The sequence below is a fragment of the Halictus rubicundus genome, chromosome 1 (assembly GCF_050948215.1).
Source record: "Halictus rubicundus isolate RS-2024b chromosome 1, iyHalRubi1_principal, whole genome shotgun sequence".
Lineage (NCBI taxonomy): Eukaryota > Metazoa > Arthropoda > Insecta > Hymenoptera > Halictidae > Halictus > Halictus rubicundus.
The window spans coordinates 19,004,202-19,025,032 of NC_135149.1; the positions used below are offsets into that span (position 1 = coordinate 19,004,202).

The following is a 20,831-nucleotide window of genomic DNA, read 5'->3' on the forward strand; positions in this document are numbered from 1 at the left end:
TACCATGGACAACCAGGTTTCAGTCGATAATAACAAGAAATTAATTTGGTTCTAGTCCGCTTGGTGCATCACTGTCGCTTAAGCAAAATGTTTCTCTCTGACTGAACGCTATGATCACTGCACCACCAAATAGGTCAGGGCGGTCAGAGTAGTGTCGCCGGAATTGACTCGAATTGAAGGGAAAAAGTTACTCTTGCTCTCTCTCTCTCTCTCTCTCTCTCTCTGTCGGTAGCAGATTAATCATGTGACATTGTGAGCATGCACGACAGAAACGAAACGCGTCACGTGACCGGACCGTAGTGGAAGCGTGGAGGAATCAGTGATGAAATTTTGGCCAGGTTTTCTCGCGCATGCGCTCCCAAAACAGTAGTGTATCTATATTATGAGGGAAAGGTAGTGGGGCACTGATATTGGCGGGAAAATCTCGGAACATTCTTTTCGAACTACATAGTTTCGTACTACGAGTTTTTGATAAGCTATTGTATAATATTTTATTATACAATGGCAGCTAATATTGGAGAAGGAGCTATAAAGAGGCATAAAGTTCGCCATTTTAGCGAATAACAATCTTTTAAAATTTTTGCAGGGTGATCAAGGTACCCTATTTTATCCAGAATTATACTTTACCGATGCAGAAATCACGGTGCATTCGTGAGAAAACCTAGGCAAAATCTCATCACTGGAGGGAATAGCATCGTAGAAAGGAAAGGTAGAGTGGGGAGATAAGTAATTAATCTGGCAACTCTGGAAATCACCCTTTTTAAGGAAGTACAACATTTTTAGAACATCCTGTATATAGTCGGCTTGTCATGACTCCTTAGACTTAAACCATATATACTTATATACTCGGCACAGATAATTTTCTTTTAAGAAAAGGTAAAGGAACACATGACGTCACTGGTTCCAAAGATATATAAACTATGCTCATCAACCCTTAGACCCTTAGACCATTTAAGCCTATAGACATGGCACAGATAATTGTTTTTCAAAAAAAGATAACTGAATTTGTGACGTCAGCTTCGAAAAATGTATAAGCTATGCTCCTTTACCCACGGACCATAAGGACACGTACACGGAAAGAAGGGACAGGATAATTTCAAAGAATTTTGCAATTTGTCATGAAATAATCAATGTATAAAGTATATTTAAGATACAAATGTTTATTCTATACGTTTTATTAAGCTATTACAATGAAGAATGAAGTAATAATTGTATTATGTATTAACTATATTTTAGGAATCGATATTTGATTCTGAAGATTAACAACTTTCGCATATTATACAGGATATAGAATGTTTTTTACATATAAATCGATCTCATTTACAACATTTTAAGGTACTGCTGTTTTTACATAATTTACGTCTACCTCGCTTGTGATTATTATTTGGCTGCGCATTTTTATGCATTTATAGCAAAATTGAGTAGATGAAATTCAAAATTGTTGAAAAATTTAAAAAATTGAAGATCGATGATCAAATGATGTACAATGTGTAATGGCGTAGCGGTGTAGTATCAGCGTCGGTCTGCCGTGTCAGCCATTTTGAAATTATCTTAGGAATTATCTTGTGACGTACATGTTTCTGTTATCTTTTCTTTACTGGACTCTCGGCTTTCCTACACATACTATACCTATTTATACCCCGTTTACATTAGGCAACTTTTGGTCGAACGACTATAATGTAAATGCGGCTTTACCAACATCGTGGCGCCATAAATCATCATTTGAACATTTGAATGCGGAAACAAAACAGTAGAAAGGATATACATCGACCGTAAATGATAGATCCAGTACTCTAAAATAGTATTTTTTCAGTGATAAAAAACCCTGTTTCTAACAGTTGAAAAGCACATTTAGATCTTGCTGCACATAAAAGTATAACAACTACAATAGATAAAGTTATGTCAGGTAAAAGAGATATAAACGCCAGATTAATTTCTGCAGTTCGTTATGGGATCTTAGGAACAGTACATAAGTTAGTCTGTAAGTTTGGTCTCTCTTATTCATCTCAATGGCTAGACGGATACCACTTACTGTGTCTAGCTATTGCAAGTGGACATACAGAGACTGCTAAACTACTTTTAAATAAGGGTTCCAGCGTTAACAATAAAAGTAAAAGCCATAATACTGCACTTCATTTGGCCGTTATGAATAATGACATAGAAATTGTTAAAATGCTCCATCATAGAGGTGCTGATATCAATGCTATAAATCAATACAATTCCACTGTGCTGCATGTTGCGACTGAAAAAGGAAGAGTGGAAATTACTAAATTGCTTTTGATTTGGGGAGCTAATGTTAATGTTATGGACGGTATGTGTAGAACACCTCTACATATTGCTGCTGAGAAAGGATATGTACGGATTGTTAAAGATCTTCTAAATCATGGAGCTGATAGTCATTCTGTATGTAATTTGATATCAAAGATGGGATATACGCCACTACATTTTTCCTGTGAGCAAGGTAGCGAAGAAGCTGTGAGACTGTTTTTGAGTAGAGGTGTCGATGTCAACACTAAAACAAAGGATAATTTAACGCCACTTTATATCGCTACTAAAGCAGGACATGAGTCAATTGTAAAACTGCTCCTGGAACTTGGAGCTAAGGTTGATGCCCAGGATAAGAATGGAAAAACCGTACTACATATCGCTGTAGAAAAAGGATATTCAATGATTGTTCAAGATGTTTTAAAGTATTGTCCTGATATTAATAATCTAAGCAACAGGATCTCTCTTAAAGCTGCAGTACATGCCAAAGGAGAAAGTTATAAAAAGATCACTGAAACTCTTTTGCAATATGGTTTTACTGTTGACTCTGACGATGTACATAGTCCTCAGTTACTGTATACTGCTGTCGAGAAAGGATATTTGCAAATTGTTGAATACATATTATTAGCCCGTCCATTTGATCTATCTCATAGACAACAATGGTCAAACGGATACTTCTTACTGTGTATAGCTATTGAAAATAGACATACAGAGATTGCTAAACTACTTTTAAATAAGGGTTCCAGCGTTAACATCGAAAGTAGAAGCCGTAAGACTGCACTTCAGTTGGCTGTTATGAATAATGACTTAGAAATGGTTGAAATGCTCCTTGATAGAGGTGCTGATATCAATGCTAAAAATCAAGATGGTATCACTGTGCTGTATGATGCGATTGAAAAAGGAAACATGGAAATTATGGAATTGCTTTTGCTTCGGGGAGCTAGTGTTAATGTTGCAGATGATACATGCAGAACTCCACTTCATATTGCTTGTATGATACAATGCTCAAAGATTGTTGAGAAACTCTTAATCTATGGAGCTTTTGTTGATTGGAAAGCTGACGCAGCCAGCATGAACTTTGGTCAGGGTTATACACCACTTCATTGTGCCGTTGAAAGGTGTTGTGAACAAAACGTTAAGTTACTACTCCAGTATAATGCCTATGTTAATTCCGAAACAACGCACAGAATAACCCCACTACATATTGCTGCTGAGAGAGGATATGTACGGATTGTTAAAGATCTTCTAAATCATGGAGCTGATAGTCATTCTGTATGTAATTTGATATCAAAGATGGGATATACGCCACTACATTTTTCCTGTGAGCAAGGTAGCGAAGAAGCTGTGAGACTGTTTTTGAGTAGAGGTGTCGATGTCAACACTAAAACAAAGGATAATTTAACGCCACTTTATATCGCTACTAAAGCAGGACATGAGTCAATTGTAAAACTGCTCCTGGAACTTGGAGCTAAGGTTGATGCCCAGGATAAGAATGGAAAAACCGTACTACATATCGCTGTAGAAAAAGGATATTCAATGATTGTTCAGGATGTTTTAAAGTATTTTCCTGGTATTAATAATCAAAGCAACGGGAGTTCTCTTAAAGCCACAGTACATGGCATAGGAGAAAGATATAAAAAGATTATTGAGACTCTTCTGGTACATGCTGTTAGGAAAGGATATTTAAAAATTGTTGAACACCTATTGAAATATGGTGCTAATGTTAATATGTTACAAGATTTAATGTTCGGAAAAAGCTGTACGCTTCTACATAGTGCAGTCAAAGGAAAACACAAGGAAGTGGCCAAAGTATTGATAAACTATGGAGCTATTGTTAATGCTAAGGATGAAAGCAAAAAAACTCCAATATTTTATGCTATTGCAAATATGGATGCAAAAGCCACCAAACTGCTTTTAACTAATGGAGCTTCTATAAAGGATAGGCCTGAGTTACTAAGTACTCTTGTTAAAATCGATTGCAAAGAAATTGTTGAAATTCTTTTACAACATGATCCTGATATTAACTATAGTGATAAGTATGGAAGAACAGCATTGCATTTTACTGTTTTAAGCGAAAATGAAAGTTGTTTGTCTTCTTGCAAAAAGTCTAATATGCATGAGAAGGTAGAAATTGCTAAACTGCTCCTAAGTAAGGGGGCTAATGTTAACGCTAAAACTAAAACTGGCGAAACAACACTTCACTTTGCAATTCAGAAAGAATATGAAAAAATTGTTGAAGCTCTTTTGCAATATAATGCAGATGTCAACTCTGTGGTAAAGACAGATATAACACCTCTTCATCTCTCTGCTCAGAAGGGGAATGTGCTAATTAGCAAAATGCTTCTAATGAAAGGAGCCGATGTGAATGCTAGGCAAAAAAATGGTCGAACAACTGCACTTTATATTGCCGTTCTAAAAGGTCATGAAAAACTTGTAAAACTCTTGTTAAACTATGGTGCAGAATATGATTCTATAGCTGAAGAAGATGTAACACCTCTCTATACTGCTGCTCAAAAAGGTTATTCGAAAATTGTTGAGATTCTCTTAAAATTTGGTGCTAATGTTGACTCTAGAGATGGAAATGGTAGAACAGTGCTTCATATTGCTTCTAGCAAAGGACACATAAAAGTTGTGAAAATCTTGTTAAAATATGGTGCAAAATATGATTCTAGAGATAAAGGAGATGTAACACCTCTCTATACTGCTGCTGAGAAAGGTTATTCGGAAATTGTTGAGATTCTCATCAAATTTGGTGCTGAAGTTGACTCTAGAGATGGAGATGATAGAACAGCGCTTCATATTGCTTCTAGCGAAGGACACATAGAAGTTGTGAAAATTTTGTTAAAATATGGTGCAGAATATGATTCTAAAGCTAAAGGAGATGTAACACCTCTCTATACTGCTGCTGAAAGAGGTTTTGCGGACATTGTTAAGATTCTCTCCAAATTTGGTGCTGAACTTGACTTTAGAAATGGAGATGGTAGAACAGCGCTTCATATTGCTTGTAGACAAAGACACGTAGAAGTTGTTAAAACTCTTCTAAAATATGGTTCTGATTTCAACATTATAAATAAAAACAATCGTACACCACTTGAGTGTGCTAAGCTTCTTGTTCACTACTATCAGGACTATGACTATATTGATGCTCTTGATTATGATGACGATTTTGATGTTGATTCTGATTATGATGATGATATCTCGGGATGTTGTGCAATGATTAATAGGCTACTTAAACAGCACATAGTTAAGGTAAAAGCTGCAGGTTTATATGTAAGTGAAAGAAATTTTAACATGATTAGAGTTGAATATGAACATACTAATTTTTGGAAAGAATGCGAAGCAGAAATAGAAATCATGAAGAGTGAAAAGCTTGGTAATAGCTGTGCTTCTTTTTACGATATCTTGATAAAAAACACAATTCAATTAGCTACATATGCAAGAAATCAAAATATAGTACGTGTCTTGAAATCAAATAATTATAGGACAAAATTTCCAAAATATGCTAGTATGATACATAATCAATTTAGAAGGGGAGTAGAAAAAAAAGAGTTATTGGAACAAGGCAATAAGTTTTTCCATTCTCTCTTTGAGAGCCTACCTATATTACCATCTCACTGTACTGAAAAAATATTTAGTTATCTAAGCGATAAAGATTTAAGACTTCTAATTAATAGGTGCTCGCAAGCCTTTAAATAGTTCTTGTAGCTTGCGACGATACTGAGGTATACTGGCGAACTTGATGTCGATCACAACTGATCACAACGACTCGTTGAATGATTGATTCGTTTGAAGTCAACACTTTGACACGTTCGCGACGGTGTTAGTTCCTGAGGACCGACACTGAATTTTCCGTTTATCCGGCGTCGGACTCTGTGGACCAACTGTATCGAATATGATAACTAAACGTAGTTTGCATGACATAAAAAGTACATTCGTAAAACTGTAGTTTATATGATAAAGAAATACATTTATAAAACTGTAATTTATAAAATAAGTAAGTTAAGTTTGTATTCTCAAGAACACAAGAGCACTCTCGCTTCCTCTCTGTTGTTGAGGAAGACTATAATAAAGACTAGATATCACTATTTTGTAATAACAATTATTAATCAATACATATGTAGTTTTGATTTTATTAGCGGCAGATGAATAGTGGCGATCGGTGTGATACCCATACAAAATAAAAAACGTAACTAAGTTATAACGAAAAATGTTTTATTTTTTAGGAGATTGTTTAGTAATCCTCCTACAAACATTTCCATTTATGTTTTATAGAGGCACAGACGAGGTATAGGAGTAGACTAGGGTAGACCATCTATCGCACATAGCTGCTTAATGGCGGCGTGTTCGATTCGCCAGATAGTTTTCCCCTGAATGACTAGGGACTTCGTTGTAGTAACAATTTGCAATCGTGCCGAGAAATTTGTTCACTCCGAAAGCAAAGCAGCAGCACAGAAATCTGTGGCAGCAGCTCAAAAATGCCGAGTCAAGAGGTAATGACAACAAAAGTAGTAGTACATCCGTTGGTACTACTCAGCGTGGTGGATCATTACAATCGGATGGGCAAAATCGGCAATCAGAAAAGAGTTGTCGGTGTGCTTCTTGGATGTTGGAGGCCTAAAGGTGTTCTAGACGTGTCAAACAGCTTTGCAGGTTAGGATGACTCCAACATTTCTCATTTACTTTCGCAATCTTCCCTTATTTTTACACTTCACTCTTCCCATCTTATCTCACACTCCTCGGTTTCAACCAAGAATGCATAAAAGTGGAAGGTTTCATTTAAGAAAACTCGATCATCGTTGTTTTTCTTACAGTACCTTTCGACGAGGATGACAAAGACAAAAGTGTATGGTTCCTCGATCATGACTATCTGGAAAACATGTATGGGATGTTCAAAAAAGTCAATGGTAAGCATGAACAACAATTTTGAAGAATGTTTAAAGTAAAGAATGTTTAAAAATTCTACTTTTACTATTTCAGCTCGTGAAAAGGTAGTAGGATGGTATCACACTGGGCCTAAGTTGCACCAGAACGATGTAGCCATCAATGAATTAATTAGGAGATACTGCCCTAACTCTGTGTTGGTCATCATTGACGCTAAACCCAAGGATCTAGGTCTACCAACAGAGGCTTACCAAGCTGTTGAAGAAGTTCACGATGTAAATACTCCTCTATTATCAGTTGGGACATGTTCTCGAAAATTTCGGGATTCTCGAGCATATTACGGTTCTCGAATATATCGGGATTCTTAAATATTTTAGGAAATCATTGCATTCTCTACATTCTCGGGTTCTCGCACACCTTTGATTATCAGTACTATAATGCTTGTTTCTTTATAGGATGGTTCACCAACATCGAAAACCTTTGAGCACATCCCCAGCGAGATTGGGGCAGAGGAGGCAGAAGAAGTGGGTGTGGAGCACCTGCTGAGAGATATCAAGGACACGACCGTGGGTACCCTCAGCCAGAGAATCACGAACCAGCTGTTGGGTTTGAAGGGCCTGCACGAGCAGATCAGGGAGATCAGAAACTACCTGCTGCAGATTGGCAGTGGAAAGCTACCGATAAACCATCAGATCGTCTACCAGCTCCAGGACATTTTCAATCTACTGCCTGACATGACTCAAAGCAAGTTCGTCGACTCGTTGTATGTGAAAACGAACGACCAGATGCTGGTCGTGTATCTGGCCGCGTTGGTCCGATCCATAGTAGCCCTTCACAATTTAATAAACAACAAGCTGACCAACCGCGACGCCGAGAAAAAGGAGGCTGATAAGAAGGAGTCTAAGAAGGAGGAAAAGAAGGACGAGGAGAAGAAGGAAGAGAAAGAGAAGGCGAAAGCAAAGAGCCAATGAGCCGAGCGATACCGAGACTAAAACGTGCGGTTCTCAGACTGTTGATCTAACGAAAGTTCACCAAACTCGCGAAGTTTGTCCATACATGTACAAAATGTATTTCCGTGTTTCGAGACGGTCGACATTTCGAGCTAACACCAAAAAAAAAAAGAACAAAGAAAACAGACACGAAGAATCTTTTCTCCGGGAGACGTGTTACAGAAAATAGTAAAGAACTAACTAACTCGGCCGGGTACTTTGCATTAGATAAAGATTTATCGATTACGTATAGTTCCTTGTTCCCTGGCAATTAGGAACGACCGACTGTTACCCGTGACTTTTACGTAATGTACGCTCCCACAGCATTAGACAGTATCCAAAACACTGCAAACATGTTTTTTCTAAAGAACTTGAGCTTTCATAAGTAACTCGTGACACGCTGCGTTTGTTAATAAAAAGAAAATGGGTAGAAAAACGGAAACAAAATGGAGAATACCGATCATTCGAACACACATACGACTTTATTTATTCTTCGTCGATACTCTGCGGTGGCTACACGGTGAACGGCTCGCATTTGTATCGAACGAAGCCCCCCACATAAGTAGCATTGGGCCGAGAGCTTATTGCGGGCCACTCGAGCTTTTTTGATCAGCGAGAAGCTCGATATCAACATGCTCGATGACTCAACGCTACACGATAAACGTACGCGCGGGGGAGGATCGAAACTGTGTACCGTAAAACAGCATTTTCGTCATGCTTGTACCTGTACGATACATAATTTGAGATACACGCTGTTTTTCATTAATAGACTTGTAGGATTTTAGTTAGATTCGTAGCTGATCAGCACCTGAGCACATCCACGGAACCCTCCGACTTTTCTTGATCCCGACTTCTCTCCTTACTTTATCCTTTGAACAATCATACTCTGTGAAAGAAAGGAGAACGCGCCACACTCTCCACGCTGAAAGAAACTCAAGACGTTCCGCTACTCGCGTTTCTATTAGGTCGTCCCATAATATCGTATTTTATCTCATATACAATAAATAGTATATATTGGTATATATGGTTTATATTTACTAAATCCAGTTCTGAATGAATTTTTTAATTCGAAAAAAATTGAGAGGTCCTAGATAACGATGGCCAACTAATACTGATGATTAAGAATAATCTTAAGTGCATTATCTTTTTCACTGAAAAACAGACGAGATTGCTTATGGTACGACCTAATACACCAAAGTGTACAGAACCAGGCATATCTGACTCAACAAAGTCCATCGACACGTTTTCCCACTCCCACTGTACGCGATGCCCACGTAGGGTTCCAGATTAGTATCGTTATAATGCTGGAAGTACCAGTTGAACGAACTGTCTTCAATCACTTCAGCATTTTCGTTCGAGGCTTCGTCCTTGTCGAAGATCTGCTCTTCAGCCGTTCCCACGTTCCTTTGGACAGCCTCGGCCACCGATTTTTGCTTCTCCGGCTCGGATGAGAGCCCTAATCGTGGCGATGGGACTTTGGTTATGGTTGGTCGACCTAGTGGACGCAAACTCGGGGATGAAGAAGTTGACACCTGACCACCTGGAATCAGGAAAGCTGAAAGAGCCGAAGCTTCCGTTTCCCGGGAAAACTGGGACGCGAAGGAAGAGTTCTTCCGGTTCTCCGATGCTGAGACTGGACCCATTGTGATGACACTCGAAACATCTGAAACTAATGAGAATTTTTGAACATTTGCTTAATCATTTATCTCTACCCTTATTTTTATTAATATCGTCTGCATATTGAGCCCAACAATTTTTTCGGTTTTTTGGGTTACAAAACGTTCCAAAAAAATCTTAAATAGTATTCCAAGTTTCTAGAATATCGCCCAATTATTGTTCTCGCTGTATATTGCCTTAATTTTGTTGAGCAAAGGAAAGAACGAACAATTACTTAAATATTTGTGCATGAAATAATTGTAACATGTGTCTTTACCGCTCGTTTCAGTCGCCGTCGAAGTAGAGGTCACTTGTAACTCAACTTCCGGTTCCCAGAAGACCTTCTCCTGTTTCGACATTTCCGTCGGCGTTCCGTTCACTTCTTTCGTCGCTTCTACCGCTGTTTTTGGTGTTGTCCAGACGATCCTACTTGCTAGCTCAGTTTCAGGTTTCTCGTCGTATCTGTTGGGCTTCTGTTTCACTTCCGGGCCATCGCCATCTTGAATTTCAGCGGCCACGGAGGTTTCGTTTGCTTCTTGGGGCGACTCGTCCGCTGCTGTACTCGAATCCGACGAGTTTGTGTGACTGGAACTGAAATAATTGCAATTGTTCTTCGTCAATTAAATAAGGAAGCAATATCTTTCGGGATTGCTGCTTGAGAGAAAATGATCAAGCTTCTTCTATATGTAACACAGTCATCGAAGTGAAAACGAATTTTCATCAGTTCAACTATCATTTCCTAGATCGTTTACCTGTTCCTCAGTCCAGGCTGCTGTTTCTTATAATCAACCTCGTTGGTCGCCACAGTGGACAGTTCCTCCCTCTCCCTGAACCCTAACTTAGGCCTATTCGCCCTCAGCTGGGTCCTATCAATCTTCACCACAGTCCCATTTCCGCTTTTCCACCTTCTCTTTTCCTCCTGTGTGACACTAGAGTTCTGTTGCCCTGAGGTCTCATTTTTCACCTGTTTCTGGTAAGTTAACCTAGGGTCCACGATAGGCACGAACCCTCCCTGACCTCGGGGTAAAGGCACAAAGCCTCCCCTATGGATCTCCGGTTCTGTCGGAGGAAAAGTCCTATAGCGACCCCGTCCAGGCCTTCCAGACGAATTTTTCCGTTCCGATTTCCTCCCGGAGTTTCCCCAAAGATTAAAGTTGAGACTAGGCAGGGGAACTCCGAAGAAAGTGAAACCCGAACTGCTGGGAGAAGGTGGCATCAAAGTGTTCTTTTTAATTGGTATGGTGTTGTTCGACTGCACTTGAATCTTCTCGGATGATTGAACTTTTGTTGCGTCTGTTTGAGCTGTGGGTAGAGATTGATTTGTCGCGTTGCTAGTATCGTTCCTGGGCTCTTGGTAGTCGGAGTATTCGTAAAGGTAGTCAGAGTCCTGCGAGGGCGGACGAGTTGAGGATTCTTTTATGTTCATCCGCAGTGGTACCACCTCCGTTGCCCCATAAACTGTTAACAGAAAGTGGTTATGGATTTTATCGACGAGAAACTATTAAAACTCGCACTGTTATTATGTATTGATGCAGACAATTCTTATTTTGCATAAAAATCCTAATGACGAACGTCTATTGACTAGACTCACGCGACGAAGACACAGGATACGGTGCCAAATCGATCATTTCAGATTCGCAGCCCGGATGAATAGGATCAATCTGCCTCTCCCTCTGACAATCCTGACGAGACAGCCTAATTTCCTTGAACAATGACCCATCGGCGCACCTAGGACCTTCCGAAGAAGCTTGTTGCAGCCATCCTCGTAGCCACAGCATTCCGCAGGAGCAGGAAAGCGGATTGCCTGATCAGAAACATCAATGAACTAGGCATTGGTCGTTTAACCGCTGTTTTTCTTTCATCTAATCCAACGATCGTAGAAGCTAACTAGCTTCATTTGTATGGAAATGTCTGAGTCAGTGAAAGTCAGTCGTTAACTATCCGGCAAACGGGCTAATTACCGTCGATATCGAGAACAGCGATGTTCGATCTTAGTCGTTTGAACGCCGCCTCGGAAACGGAAGCCATCCGGTTGCTCCTCAGGCTGAGAACCCGAAGCCTCGGCATTTCGTCGAAGGGGGAGCCCTGGATGGCGCAAATCCGATTGTTATCCATCTGCGGGCAAAGCGAAGAACGTACGTGTATGTAAAACGATCCGCTATCTCCCTAATTAACGATTCAGCCCGTACGAATAATTGCTCCGCTAGCATAACGAACGTGTGGCCCCGCGCACCACGGTTCGTGGAGAAGTTTCACTCTCGACGAGAAAGTATTCTCTGCCCGTTATTACTAAAGACGACCCCCACCACCATTTTTCTTTCGTTCTTCGGCTATAGACCGGTAAACGCGATCGTTACGAAAAAACCCGCAATCATCGTTCACCGGGAACGAGTTTTCCAAAGGATTGCCAATACTAATATTTTATTCAACAAATATCTCCAGTCCAATTTTCAAAAAGTTATTCGTTTTTTGGAGGATGTCCACTTGATTTTGTCCCCCGACTGTATATTATTGAACGAATGGCTAAAAATTTGGACAGATACGTTCTCGTTATTTGTATGAAATAATGTAAAATAGTCACTTTCAACTCGACCAGCCACTCCATCGACGATAGACTGCTGCTGGACACCCTGGACAATCGATTGTTGCTCAAATCGAGGACTTCCAACGAACGGAGACTCTCCAGGCCGACGTAATCCAACGCCGGCAAGTGATTGTAGCTCAGATTGAGGAAGAGAAGGTGGGGCACGTTAATGAACGCGTTGCTCGCGATTTCCTGGATTCGATTCTCCTGCAGTTCCGCGCTTTGCAGCAGAGGCAGCTCGGTGAAAGCTCCGCTCGGGATTATCTGGTGGACGATTCCACTGATAAAGCTACCGCCTCACCCCTATCCGTTCATCCTACAAGTCGTGTCGCTTGCACTTCGTTTTACACAAACATCCGTATTTTATTCAGCCTACATCTTCAGAAAAACTTCCTGCGCTCTTCGAGAAGCACCCTCTCGTTAGTCTACAATGAGTTATTCTACACAATTCTATTGTCTAAAGGCAAAGCATGAGTGCTGATGAAATTCCGTTTTTAATTTAATCATTCTCTGGTGACCGCCATGGCGTTCAATTGGTTAAAAGAGGAAATACATTTTCATGTAACAGCTGTTTCTCACAGTCGACTCGGACAATTTTTAATCTTGCGCGTAATGATCCTCAATCTACGATCGAAACTAAATGTAAGCATCGTAAGCTTTCACACTTCAAGTTCTCCTGAACAAGGCAACACGACTCGAGGAATGACCCAGTGCAATGAAACAATGATCACCTGCAACCGATTCTTCCCAAGTCTAATGGCCTGCAGCTCCGGCAAAGCTTTGATAGCGTTCCTCTCGATGATCCTCAGATCGTTGTTCTCCAGATCGATCAGGGACAAGCGTGGCAATCCGTCGAAAGCTCCCTCGCGAAGCTCGCGGATCCTATTCCGGACAAGTTTCAGTTCGAGCAAGGCCGACAGGCTGCTCAGTGTTTCCGGCGACAGGATGTTCAGCTTGTTGAAGCTCAAGTCGAGAACCTGAAGCGCTGTTAGCCCGTGCAACGATCCGGGTAACTCGGTCAAAGTGTTGTGCGACGCGTACAGTTCACGAAGGTCTCTGCAATTAACGCCGTTTCCTCCCTTTGACGTCTTGATCATTAATAGAAACGGCTGCTTCCGCCGCAGACCGATCAAACCGGGGACACCTTTCTAACAGGAGCAACCTTATGGCAATGTTTGCCAGAGCAAAATTTGGGAGACCCTGGAGCGCCGGGGAAACCTACTTCGGACCATTTTGCTAGGCTAACTCTGATCAGATATTCAACGATGCTACTAAATACTTGAAGTTACAATGTCTATCATAGTTTCTCTATCTCGTCTAGGTCATTACCCCCTTGGTAACATCTATCATAGTTTCTCTATTTCTGCTAGATCATTGTCCCCTTGGTAACATCTATCATAGTTTCTTTATTTTTTCTAGTTCGTTGCTCCCTTGGTAGCATTCTTTTTGTTCAGCAATCCCTCTTGGAAAACTCAAAATTTCTAAGAGATTGAAAATAGAATGAGCAGAAACCGGACTGTTCGAAGATTACCGTCTACATTAATTTGGAGCAAAGTTTCAGACCTCGTTCTTTTGGATCTAATGGTATGTACTTTCTAAACGTACACGCTCCAGTGCCTAGCGAGTAGTCAAAGTTAGAGATCCCCAGTTTGTGTAAACGATTTTACAGATGTTTCTATTGCAAAGGGCACGATAAAAGTATTTCGCGTATCGAGGCGATACGAAGCTCGAGAAAATGGACGACACGCCAGGATGATGACACTCCCGAGCTGAAAGGGGACACTTAAACACGGGCAAAAACTTTCTAGGTGCCAATTTACCGGTGACGCAACCAAATGACCACGAGTGAAACCGCTTTTCTATGAGCGCGTTAACGCGCGGACAAACGCTACTTTGTGTCAGCCGTTTCGTAAAACATGGCGTTCGCATGAATCCTGAAGAGAACTGTTACCTCTAAGTTCACGTCCACGTACTGAACAAAGTAAGCAGTTTGTACGGTAAATCCTCCAAGAACGCGTCACAATTCCAATTGCTATTTGTATCTCGAATTGAATTTGAACAGATTTGTACCCTAATTCTAAATTTATACGAATTAAGAGCCAAGACTCCGTAATTCACAATAAGGTAGAGCGAGATAAGGTAAGGTAGAGATAAGGTAGAAAAATGATTTTACGTGCCTCAACTTTTCGTCCTTATATGAGAATATTTTTCGCGGGGAAAGCTAACGAGATTATGTAGATATTTGGTAGTATAAGGGTTAGAAGTAGGCCAAAAATTGACGATGTGCATGCCGTGGAATCCAAGCATTTTTATGTCATTGGATGAGTTTTCTGGATGATGTCGAGAGTAGCGCGCGATAGAAAATATCTCCAGCTACAAATTGAGCTATATTTTGTCTTGATTCTCTGCGAAATAAAGCCAAAAACTTGAAGCACGTTTCTGGCGTCAGAAAAATTCATGATATCGGTAATACAAAGCAAAAAATGTGACAAGTTTAGTCACAGACTTAAGAGTCGTCGGATCAAGACCAAGCCGGATCTTAAGTCAGTCTGTCTGAAGGCTGTGAACGGTAATTGTACAGCAGTTACCGACCTGCTGACTCTGCAAAAGTCACGTGACTACCCTTGGTCCTTACGCGCGTCATAGGAGAGTCGACTGTGTTCGCATACTGAACGAATCACAAATATTCTTACCTGGTGTTGGAGAAGGTAGCATGAGGGATCTGAGCAAGATTGTTCCTGCTCAAATCGAGCCTCTGCAGTCTAACATTCTCTTGAAAGATGTCCGGCCTGAGGACCTCCAACCTGTTCCCCCTCAAGCTCAAATCCATCAACGATCTGAGAGGTTTGAAGCTTCTGCCATGCAGGGTAACCAAACGGTTATACTTCAGATCCAACTGTTCCAGTCTAGACAGGCCGTCGAAGGTGCCATCCTCGATGATCCTCAATGAATTATACCCTAAATTCAGCTTCCTCAGATTCGGTAGATCGGTCAAACTACCAGGCGAGACCCTCTCGATCCCGTTCGCGCTGAGATCGAGGGACCTGAGCACCGGAAGGGCTAGATCCTGCGAAGACACGTCAGGCAGTACGACGATGCGGTTCATGGGCATGTGCAGGTGCTCTATGTTCCTGGGCAGACCTGGAACGATCTCTAGCATTCTATTCCAGCCGACGTCTAGCTCGTAGAGGTTGTTCAATTGGTGAAAAGTTAGGGGATGAAGAACAGAGAGCGCATTGCCAGAGATATTAACATGTTCCAGGGCTGGCGTGCTCAAGAAAGACTCAGGTTCTATCAATCCTATAGCGTTTCCACTCATGTCCAATCTCCTCAAGCTCGGAAGGTTGGCCAGCAACCGGGGTTCGATATGTCGGAAGTAGTTCTCCGAGAGATCGAGTCCCTTCAACGCGGGCAGGTTCCAGAATGGCGTCTCGAGTAGATTCGATAAGGAATTGTTCTTCAACCGGAGTTCCCTGAGAGCGGGCATCGCGGTGAAGGTCTCCCTTTGCAAAAAGGCCACTCTGTTGTGATCAAGGTGAAGCCTCTCCAACGTCGGATGACCTCTCAGCGCTCCAAACGGTATCTCCTCGATTTGGTTGTGGCTGACGTCGAGGAACTTCAGCCTGGGCAGCGCCTCCATGATGGACCTCAGCTCAGAAACGTGACTGAGATCGTTGTCGATCAACCAGAACTCCTCTAAGCTGTTGCCCGGTCTCCGAGGGAAAAATTCCGGGTGTATACGGTGTATTAGATTGTGATTGAGATCCACGGTCTTCAAGGCCGGCATTCTTTGGAACGCTCCGGCGAACACCTCGGTGATATGATTCCTCGATAAGTGGAGGCGGGAGAGGACGGCCAGGTCGGTGAAGGCTCCCTCGTCCAGCCGATTTATGCGATTCCGATCGAGACGGATCACCGACAACGACGGCAGGTCCACGCTGGCGCGGCCGATCATCCCGGCGTCCACTATCGAGTTCCCGACTAGGGAGAGCTCCTTCAGCTCTGGCAGGTCGATCATGGTTCGAGGATGAACCCAATGGACGCCGCAATCTGTGATGTTCACCAGCTCCAGTCGTGGTAGGCCTCGAAAGAGACCGGCTTCCAAGCGTATCAACCGCGAGCTGCCGAAGACGTGAAGCTGTTCCAGGCTTGGGAGGTCTCTGAAGTTCCTCGGTGCTAGCTCCAGTAGAGCCGGAGAGTTGATCTGGAGGTACCTGAGCTTAGGGAGCCCGGAGAACTTCGGCAGCTTCTTCATCACTCGGCTCTGTAATGTTACAGCCTCTAGACCTTGCAGATTCTCGAGACTGTCCACCGGCAGTGATCGCAAATCCGGTTCCACGACGAACAGCTCTAACAATGAATCGTGTAAGCCCTCCAGCCAACCGGAAGATACTCTCTCGAGTCGATTGTTCCGTAGCATCAAACGTAGGACGCGCAAAGTGGCGAACACTTTGCCAGGAAGACTAGGTAGATTGTTGTTCTCCAGGATCAGCTCGTCCACTGGTCGGTCTAGGTAGTGGCTCACTGCTTTTAGACCCTCGAGAACCTTTGGTAACTCGCTGTGACTGCACCTATTTGTAGGAGAGGGGTGAGCAAGGGACTAAGGTGAAAAGCAGAGTTGTTGTGGAGGTTGCACTTGCCAGATCTGGATCTCCATGTCGCGAGTGGAGCATCTGCAAGGTAGAATCCTCTCCTGAGTAGGACAGCCGTACTCGGCGCTCAACTGGCCGCTGACACTGGCCCAAAACAGTGCCAGAAACCAGCTGGCTGCAAAGAGGCCACCACCTTCCGGTGGTTTAAACATCGCGCATTTGGACCTTGGTCTACGACCGATGCCGATCCCGCATTTTCTGCAAAAAATTATTCTGATCTGTGGAACGGTGCAGTGAGGACACGGAAAAATTATTGTAGGGCTGAGAATTGTACTATTCGATGGATAACAACGGTGATCCTGCTTCCCCTCTTATCCCGAAACCGATTGAAAAAGGAAAAGTATCCCGAGGTCCAGGAAAGTAGGCGCTCTCCAGGCATCAGGCGTTAAAGTGCCCCTGGATGTCACGGTGGTTTCCGTGCGTAAATCGGGGAACGCACGTGTGTAGACTAGTTGCTTACACGTCACGGTTCTAGACGACAAAATTAATGCTTCGTACCGTAAGCAAAGCTAAACACCGCTAGGACAATCCTTCCCCGTAACGACCGCTGTCGTCTGGAACCTGCCGCGCGATACGGATCGGGCTGACGAAACTAGCCACGGGGATTTTGAAACGCTACGCTTCGAATCGAACCTGTTCGAAAATTCGAAACCGACTGGGGGCTCGAAGGGATCGACGCGGAAGAGAAAAATCCCTTCGTCCGTATCTGATCGAACGAGAACAAAGGTATTCTTCGCGGCTGCTGTCACGGGTGACCACGTGTGTGTTTCATAACGCGTCTTCCGTAAGTACGAACAATTGGCCGGCCTGGAAACCCAGCCGAACATGAAGAATGCCGATACCAAGTGACCATCAATGAAAAGAAGATGTTAAATTGACCCTTTGCATTGGAACGATCCTTCTGAGACACAGGGAAAGATTCCTGGCAATTTAGATCAAGCAACCACAAAATTTCTTCGATTATGCTACCGAAACATTATACGTTTCTTTTGGATTGCAAGCAAAAACAAAGAAATAAAATGACAAATGTGCCCAGATATATATATAAGGGGGAGTATCAACTACAGCTGATAGCGATGAATCTGTCTTTATCGTGGCATAGTCTTACAAATTTGCTATAATAAGCACCTGGAGTCATGCAGACATGAAATCCTCATTAAGGATTTAGTAGAAGATATCGTCTTTGATTAAACCTGAACTGATCCTAAATTATGCCACAAATATAAACAGCATTCAGTGCACTAGCGTATTTTCACATATTAGACAATATTACAGAAAGATTAGAAATTAAAAATTTGATTATCATTTTTCATATCGTTATTTCTCGATTCTCGAAACAGCTTCGTCATCGAACTATTTTCCATCTGTTAATGTTTAGTAAACTGCGGATTATAAGCGTTTATGATAAAGATTGATAGGAAAAAACAGTATGAGCATTAGAAGAATTCAGAACTGTTCTTGCATTATTTTTAAGAGAGAAGTAAATTTTTATTTTCCTTCAGTTTGTTGCAATTGACGCAATTTTTATTTTGCATAAAGATATGCAATCTAACGATTAGTATACTGAGCGCAAGCACCGAAAGGGTTAAGGGAGCGCATCAGACATGGGAAAACAGGTCGCTTCACTCACGTGACTGCGTTTGAGCTAACCCAATCCGATTGTTACCAAATCGTGCCTCGTTATGCGATCGACTATACAAAACTAACCCGAATCCGCGATTCAATCGCGATCAATCACGTTCAACCTTCCGATCGCGTGATTCCAGCCGATTCTGCGATCCATCGACGCAACAATCGTTCGCTGTCAATCCCGTTGGTCACAATGTGAACAAATGACACAGGTGCAGCCAACGATCTCCATTGTCACCGTCGTCGGGGGCTGCCGCGATCGAACCGGCGATCGCGTATGATTTCAGTGAAAGTGACGTGTACTTCCTTGATTTTCCTGCGTGGCTATCGTTCCGAACCCTGCCGGCAATTACGCAACTTGGAAGCGAAGTCGGATGCCTTTCAAAGGAACTGCATCGATATTATAACGCGATACTGATTATTTAACTATCAGTATTTGAAACAGCAGTTTTGAATATCTTCGGTATTTAAAATCGTCACACGAAGTTACAATGATTGCTGAAGATCAGGCATCCCTCCAGAAAAATACTGCTCCACTCGTTCACAAACGAAGGTCCAGTCTAATCCCAATGCTTTACAAATGTTTTCGTGAACAAGGGGTTCGAATTTCATGTGCAGTCTAAACATAATATTTTACAAATATGTTCATATACAAGGGGTCCAAATTTTATGTGCTAAAAAATCCTAATCTGACTAATCGGTGGTAAACATTCTAATTTTTCGGACTCACAACGGCGCATCCCCTAAGTGCCTGAATCCACCCCCTACCTTCGACCTCGCGTTACTTGTTGAACCTTGCGGTTATCCTTGAACGTTCAGAAGTGTCTCTAGCAGCAACGACGATTGCCGAAGATCCGATATTCCTCGAGGAAAGTAATGCAGCACAGTTTGTTCACAAACGCAGAAGCAACGCGACGCGACAGAGCGAGAGCCTCTCGGCGCTCTCGTTACGGACAGGCACTGACTAACTACACGAAGAACTTTTGTGCAAAGCGTGCCGATGCACAAAGTCGAGGGGAGAAGATGACTGTGGCGTGGGCGATGGCGAGCGGGACGAAAAGAGAATTGCGAAGTGCTGTGTCCAGCCACCGTGAAGGCACGCTTCCAGGAAATTCTTCCCTTTCCACCGAATCCTCGCGTCCGAATAATTTGGCGACAGTGACAAGTTTCGAATTTATGGTTTCTTCATGCCCGCCACTTCCTTCTTACAAGGTTGCCCGAAAAAGTTGCCGATCAGCGACGTCTAGAACCCCTTGAGACGCTCTATCGAACGCCTTGGAACCTTTATCAAATTTTTAGTATACCCAGATTTTTTGTTCGATTCTTGATGTATTGAAAATAGTTCGGCGCACGATTGCTGGTTACTTTGACCCCATGCAACGACGATTTCCATGATTTTCTTAAGAACGTGCAGCTAAATAGGTTCCAGTCCAGATGACACGAGTTCCGTCTTTCTTTATCCGCTTTTTGCGAGATGTAGAAAACACACGGTAACAAACAACGGTACCGGCAATAAACCTTGCTAAATTCTAACCAGTTTAATTAGCGTACGACAAAGTTAAGACATTCACGATTGGAGGAAGTCGAGGATTCGATGGTCAGCGTAGGAAAGTTCTTTCTCCCGATTCTGAATAGTACTTTCCGTGAAGATTTCGTTTCATCCTTCATTCTAAATTCAAGTATGTCAAACCGTCTAACAGAATCGAAATAAAGTGATCCACGATAACCGGTTCTAAACGATCGAGAGGCACGGGCCAAATTTTCAAGATGTGGCAACGCTAACTATACTAATACTGCCAAATTATAATCGCAGAAAATTCAGCAAACTCACAATTATTGAAACCGGAACTGGAAAGATCAAATTTATTGTAGCTGTTATTCCTACAATCCTTCCGCACCCTTCAATCCCAATAAAAATTAATTTTCTCCAATATATTGTAATTCATTTCCAAACCCATCACCATGGCGTTCAACGTAATAATAAAGTAATTAAATAGACAATCATTCAAGCGAAAACGTAGCTTTTAATTTACCGCTTATTTCTCTAAACTGATATTTGATTCGCCGTATTTAAGAGTAGCGTGAATTAACTCTGCGCTGGTACAATTAGAATAATTATTCAACGAATAGTTATGTAAATTTTGATCAGTTACTTCAGTAGATTCATCATCGCGC

At 42.1% G+C, this 20,831-nt stretch overlaps 3 protein-coding genes across 3 annotated transcripts; 2 read left to right on the forward strand and 1 right to left on the reverse strand.

Moving 5' to 3' along the window:
* Nucleotides 1-1,899: 1,899 nt before the first annotated feature.
* LOC143356407 (uncharacterized) lies at nt 1,900-6,070 on the forward strand. The gene has a single exon (XM_076792073.1). It carries the CDS (start codon nt 1,900-1,902, stop codon nt 5,959-5,961), a length of 4,062 nt encoding a protein of 1,353 aa, XP_076648188.1. The 3' UTR covers nt 5,962-6,070.
* Nucleotides 6,071-6,670: 600 nt separating this feature from the next.
* Rpn8 (regulatory particle non-ATPase 8) lies at nt 6,671-8,214 on the forward strand. Its single transcript, XM_076792087.1, has 4 exons — nt 6,671-6,915; nt 7,077-7,169; nt 7,243-7,421; nt 7,602-8,214. The coding sequence occupies exons 1-4, from the start codon at nt 6,741-6,743 to the stop codon at nt 8,115-8,117; spliced, it is 963 nt and encodes a 320-aa protein (XP_076648202.1). The 5' UTR covers nt 6,671-6,740; the 3' UTR covers nt 8,118-8,214.
* Atk (artichoke) lies at nt 8,157-19,673 on the reverse strand. Its single transcript, XM_076792099.1, has 10 exons — nt 19,425-19,673; nt 17,016-17,225; nt 15,069-16,946; nt 13,107-13,431; nt 12,373-12,639; nt 11,753-11,906; nt 11,383-11,595; nt 10,544-11,249; nt 10,072-10,382; nt 8,157-9,804 (listed from the first exon to the last, which is right to left on the reverse strand). The coding sequence occupies exons 2-10, from the start codon at nt 17,177-17,179 to the stop codon at nt 9,320-9,322; spliced, it is 4,503 nt and encodes a 1,500-aa protein (XP_076648214.1). The 5' UTR covers nt 17,180-17,225; nt 19,425-19,673; the 3' UTR covers nt 8,157-9,319.
* Between the last annotated feature and the right edge of the window lie 1,158 nt (nt 19,674-20,831).

Excerpts from the sequence above, each read along its gene's own strand:
- LOC143356407 (XM_076792073.1), top strand. The coding sequence starts at position 1,900 with ATGTCAGGTAAAAGAGATATAAACGCCAGATTAATTTCTGCAGTTCGT.
- Rpn8 (XM_076792087.1), top strand. The coding sequence starts at position 6,741 with ATGCCGAGTCAAGAGGTAATGACAACAAAAGTAGTAGTACATCCGTTG. Across the intron at positions 6,916-7,076 it reads CGTGTCAAACAGCTTTGCAG|TACCTTTCGACGAGGATGAC; the intron begins GTTAGGATGACT and ends TTTTTCTTACAG. Across the intron at positions 7,170-7,242 it reads GATGTTCAAAAAAGTCAATG|CTCGTGAAAAGGTAGTAGGA; the intron begins GTAAGCATGAAC and ends TTACTATTTCAG.
- Atk (XM_076792099.1), bottom strand. The coding sequence starts at position 17,179 with ATGTTTAAACCACCGGAAGGTGGTGGCCTCTTTGCAGCCAGCTGGTTT. Across the intron at positions 11,596-11,752 it reads CGCTGTTCTCGATATCGACG|GCAATCCGCTTTCCTGCTCC; the intron begins GTAATTAGCCCG and ends GTTTCTGATCAG. Across the intron at positions 11,250-11,382 it reads GTATCCTGTGTCTTCGTCGC|TTTATGGGGCAACGGAGGTG; the intron begins GTGAGTCTAGTC and ends TTCTGTTAACAG.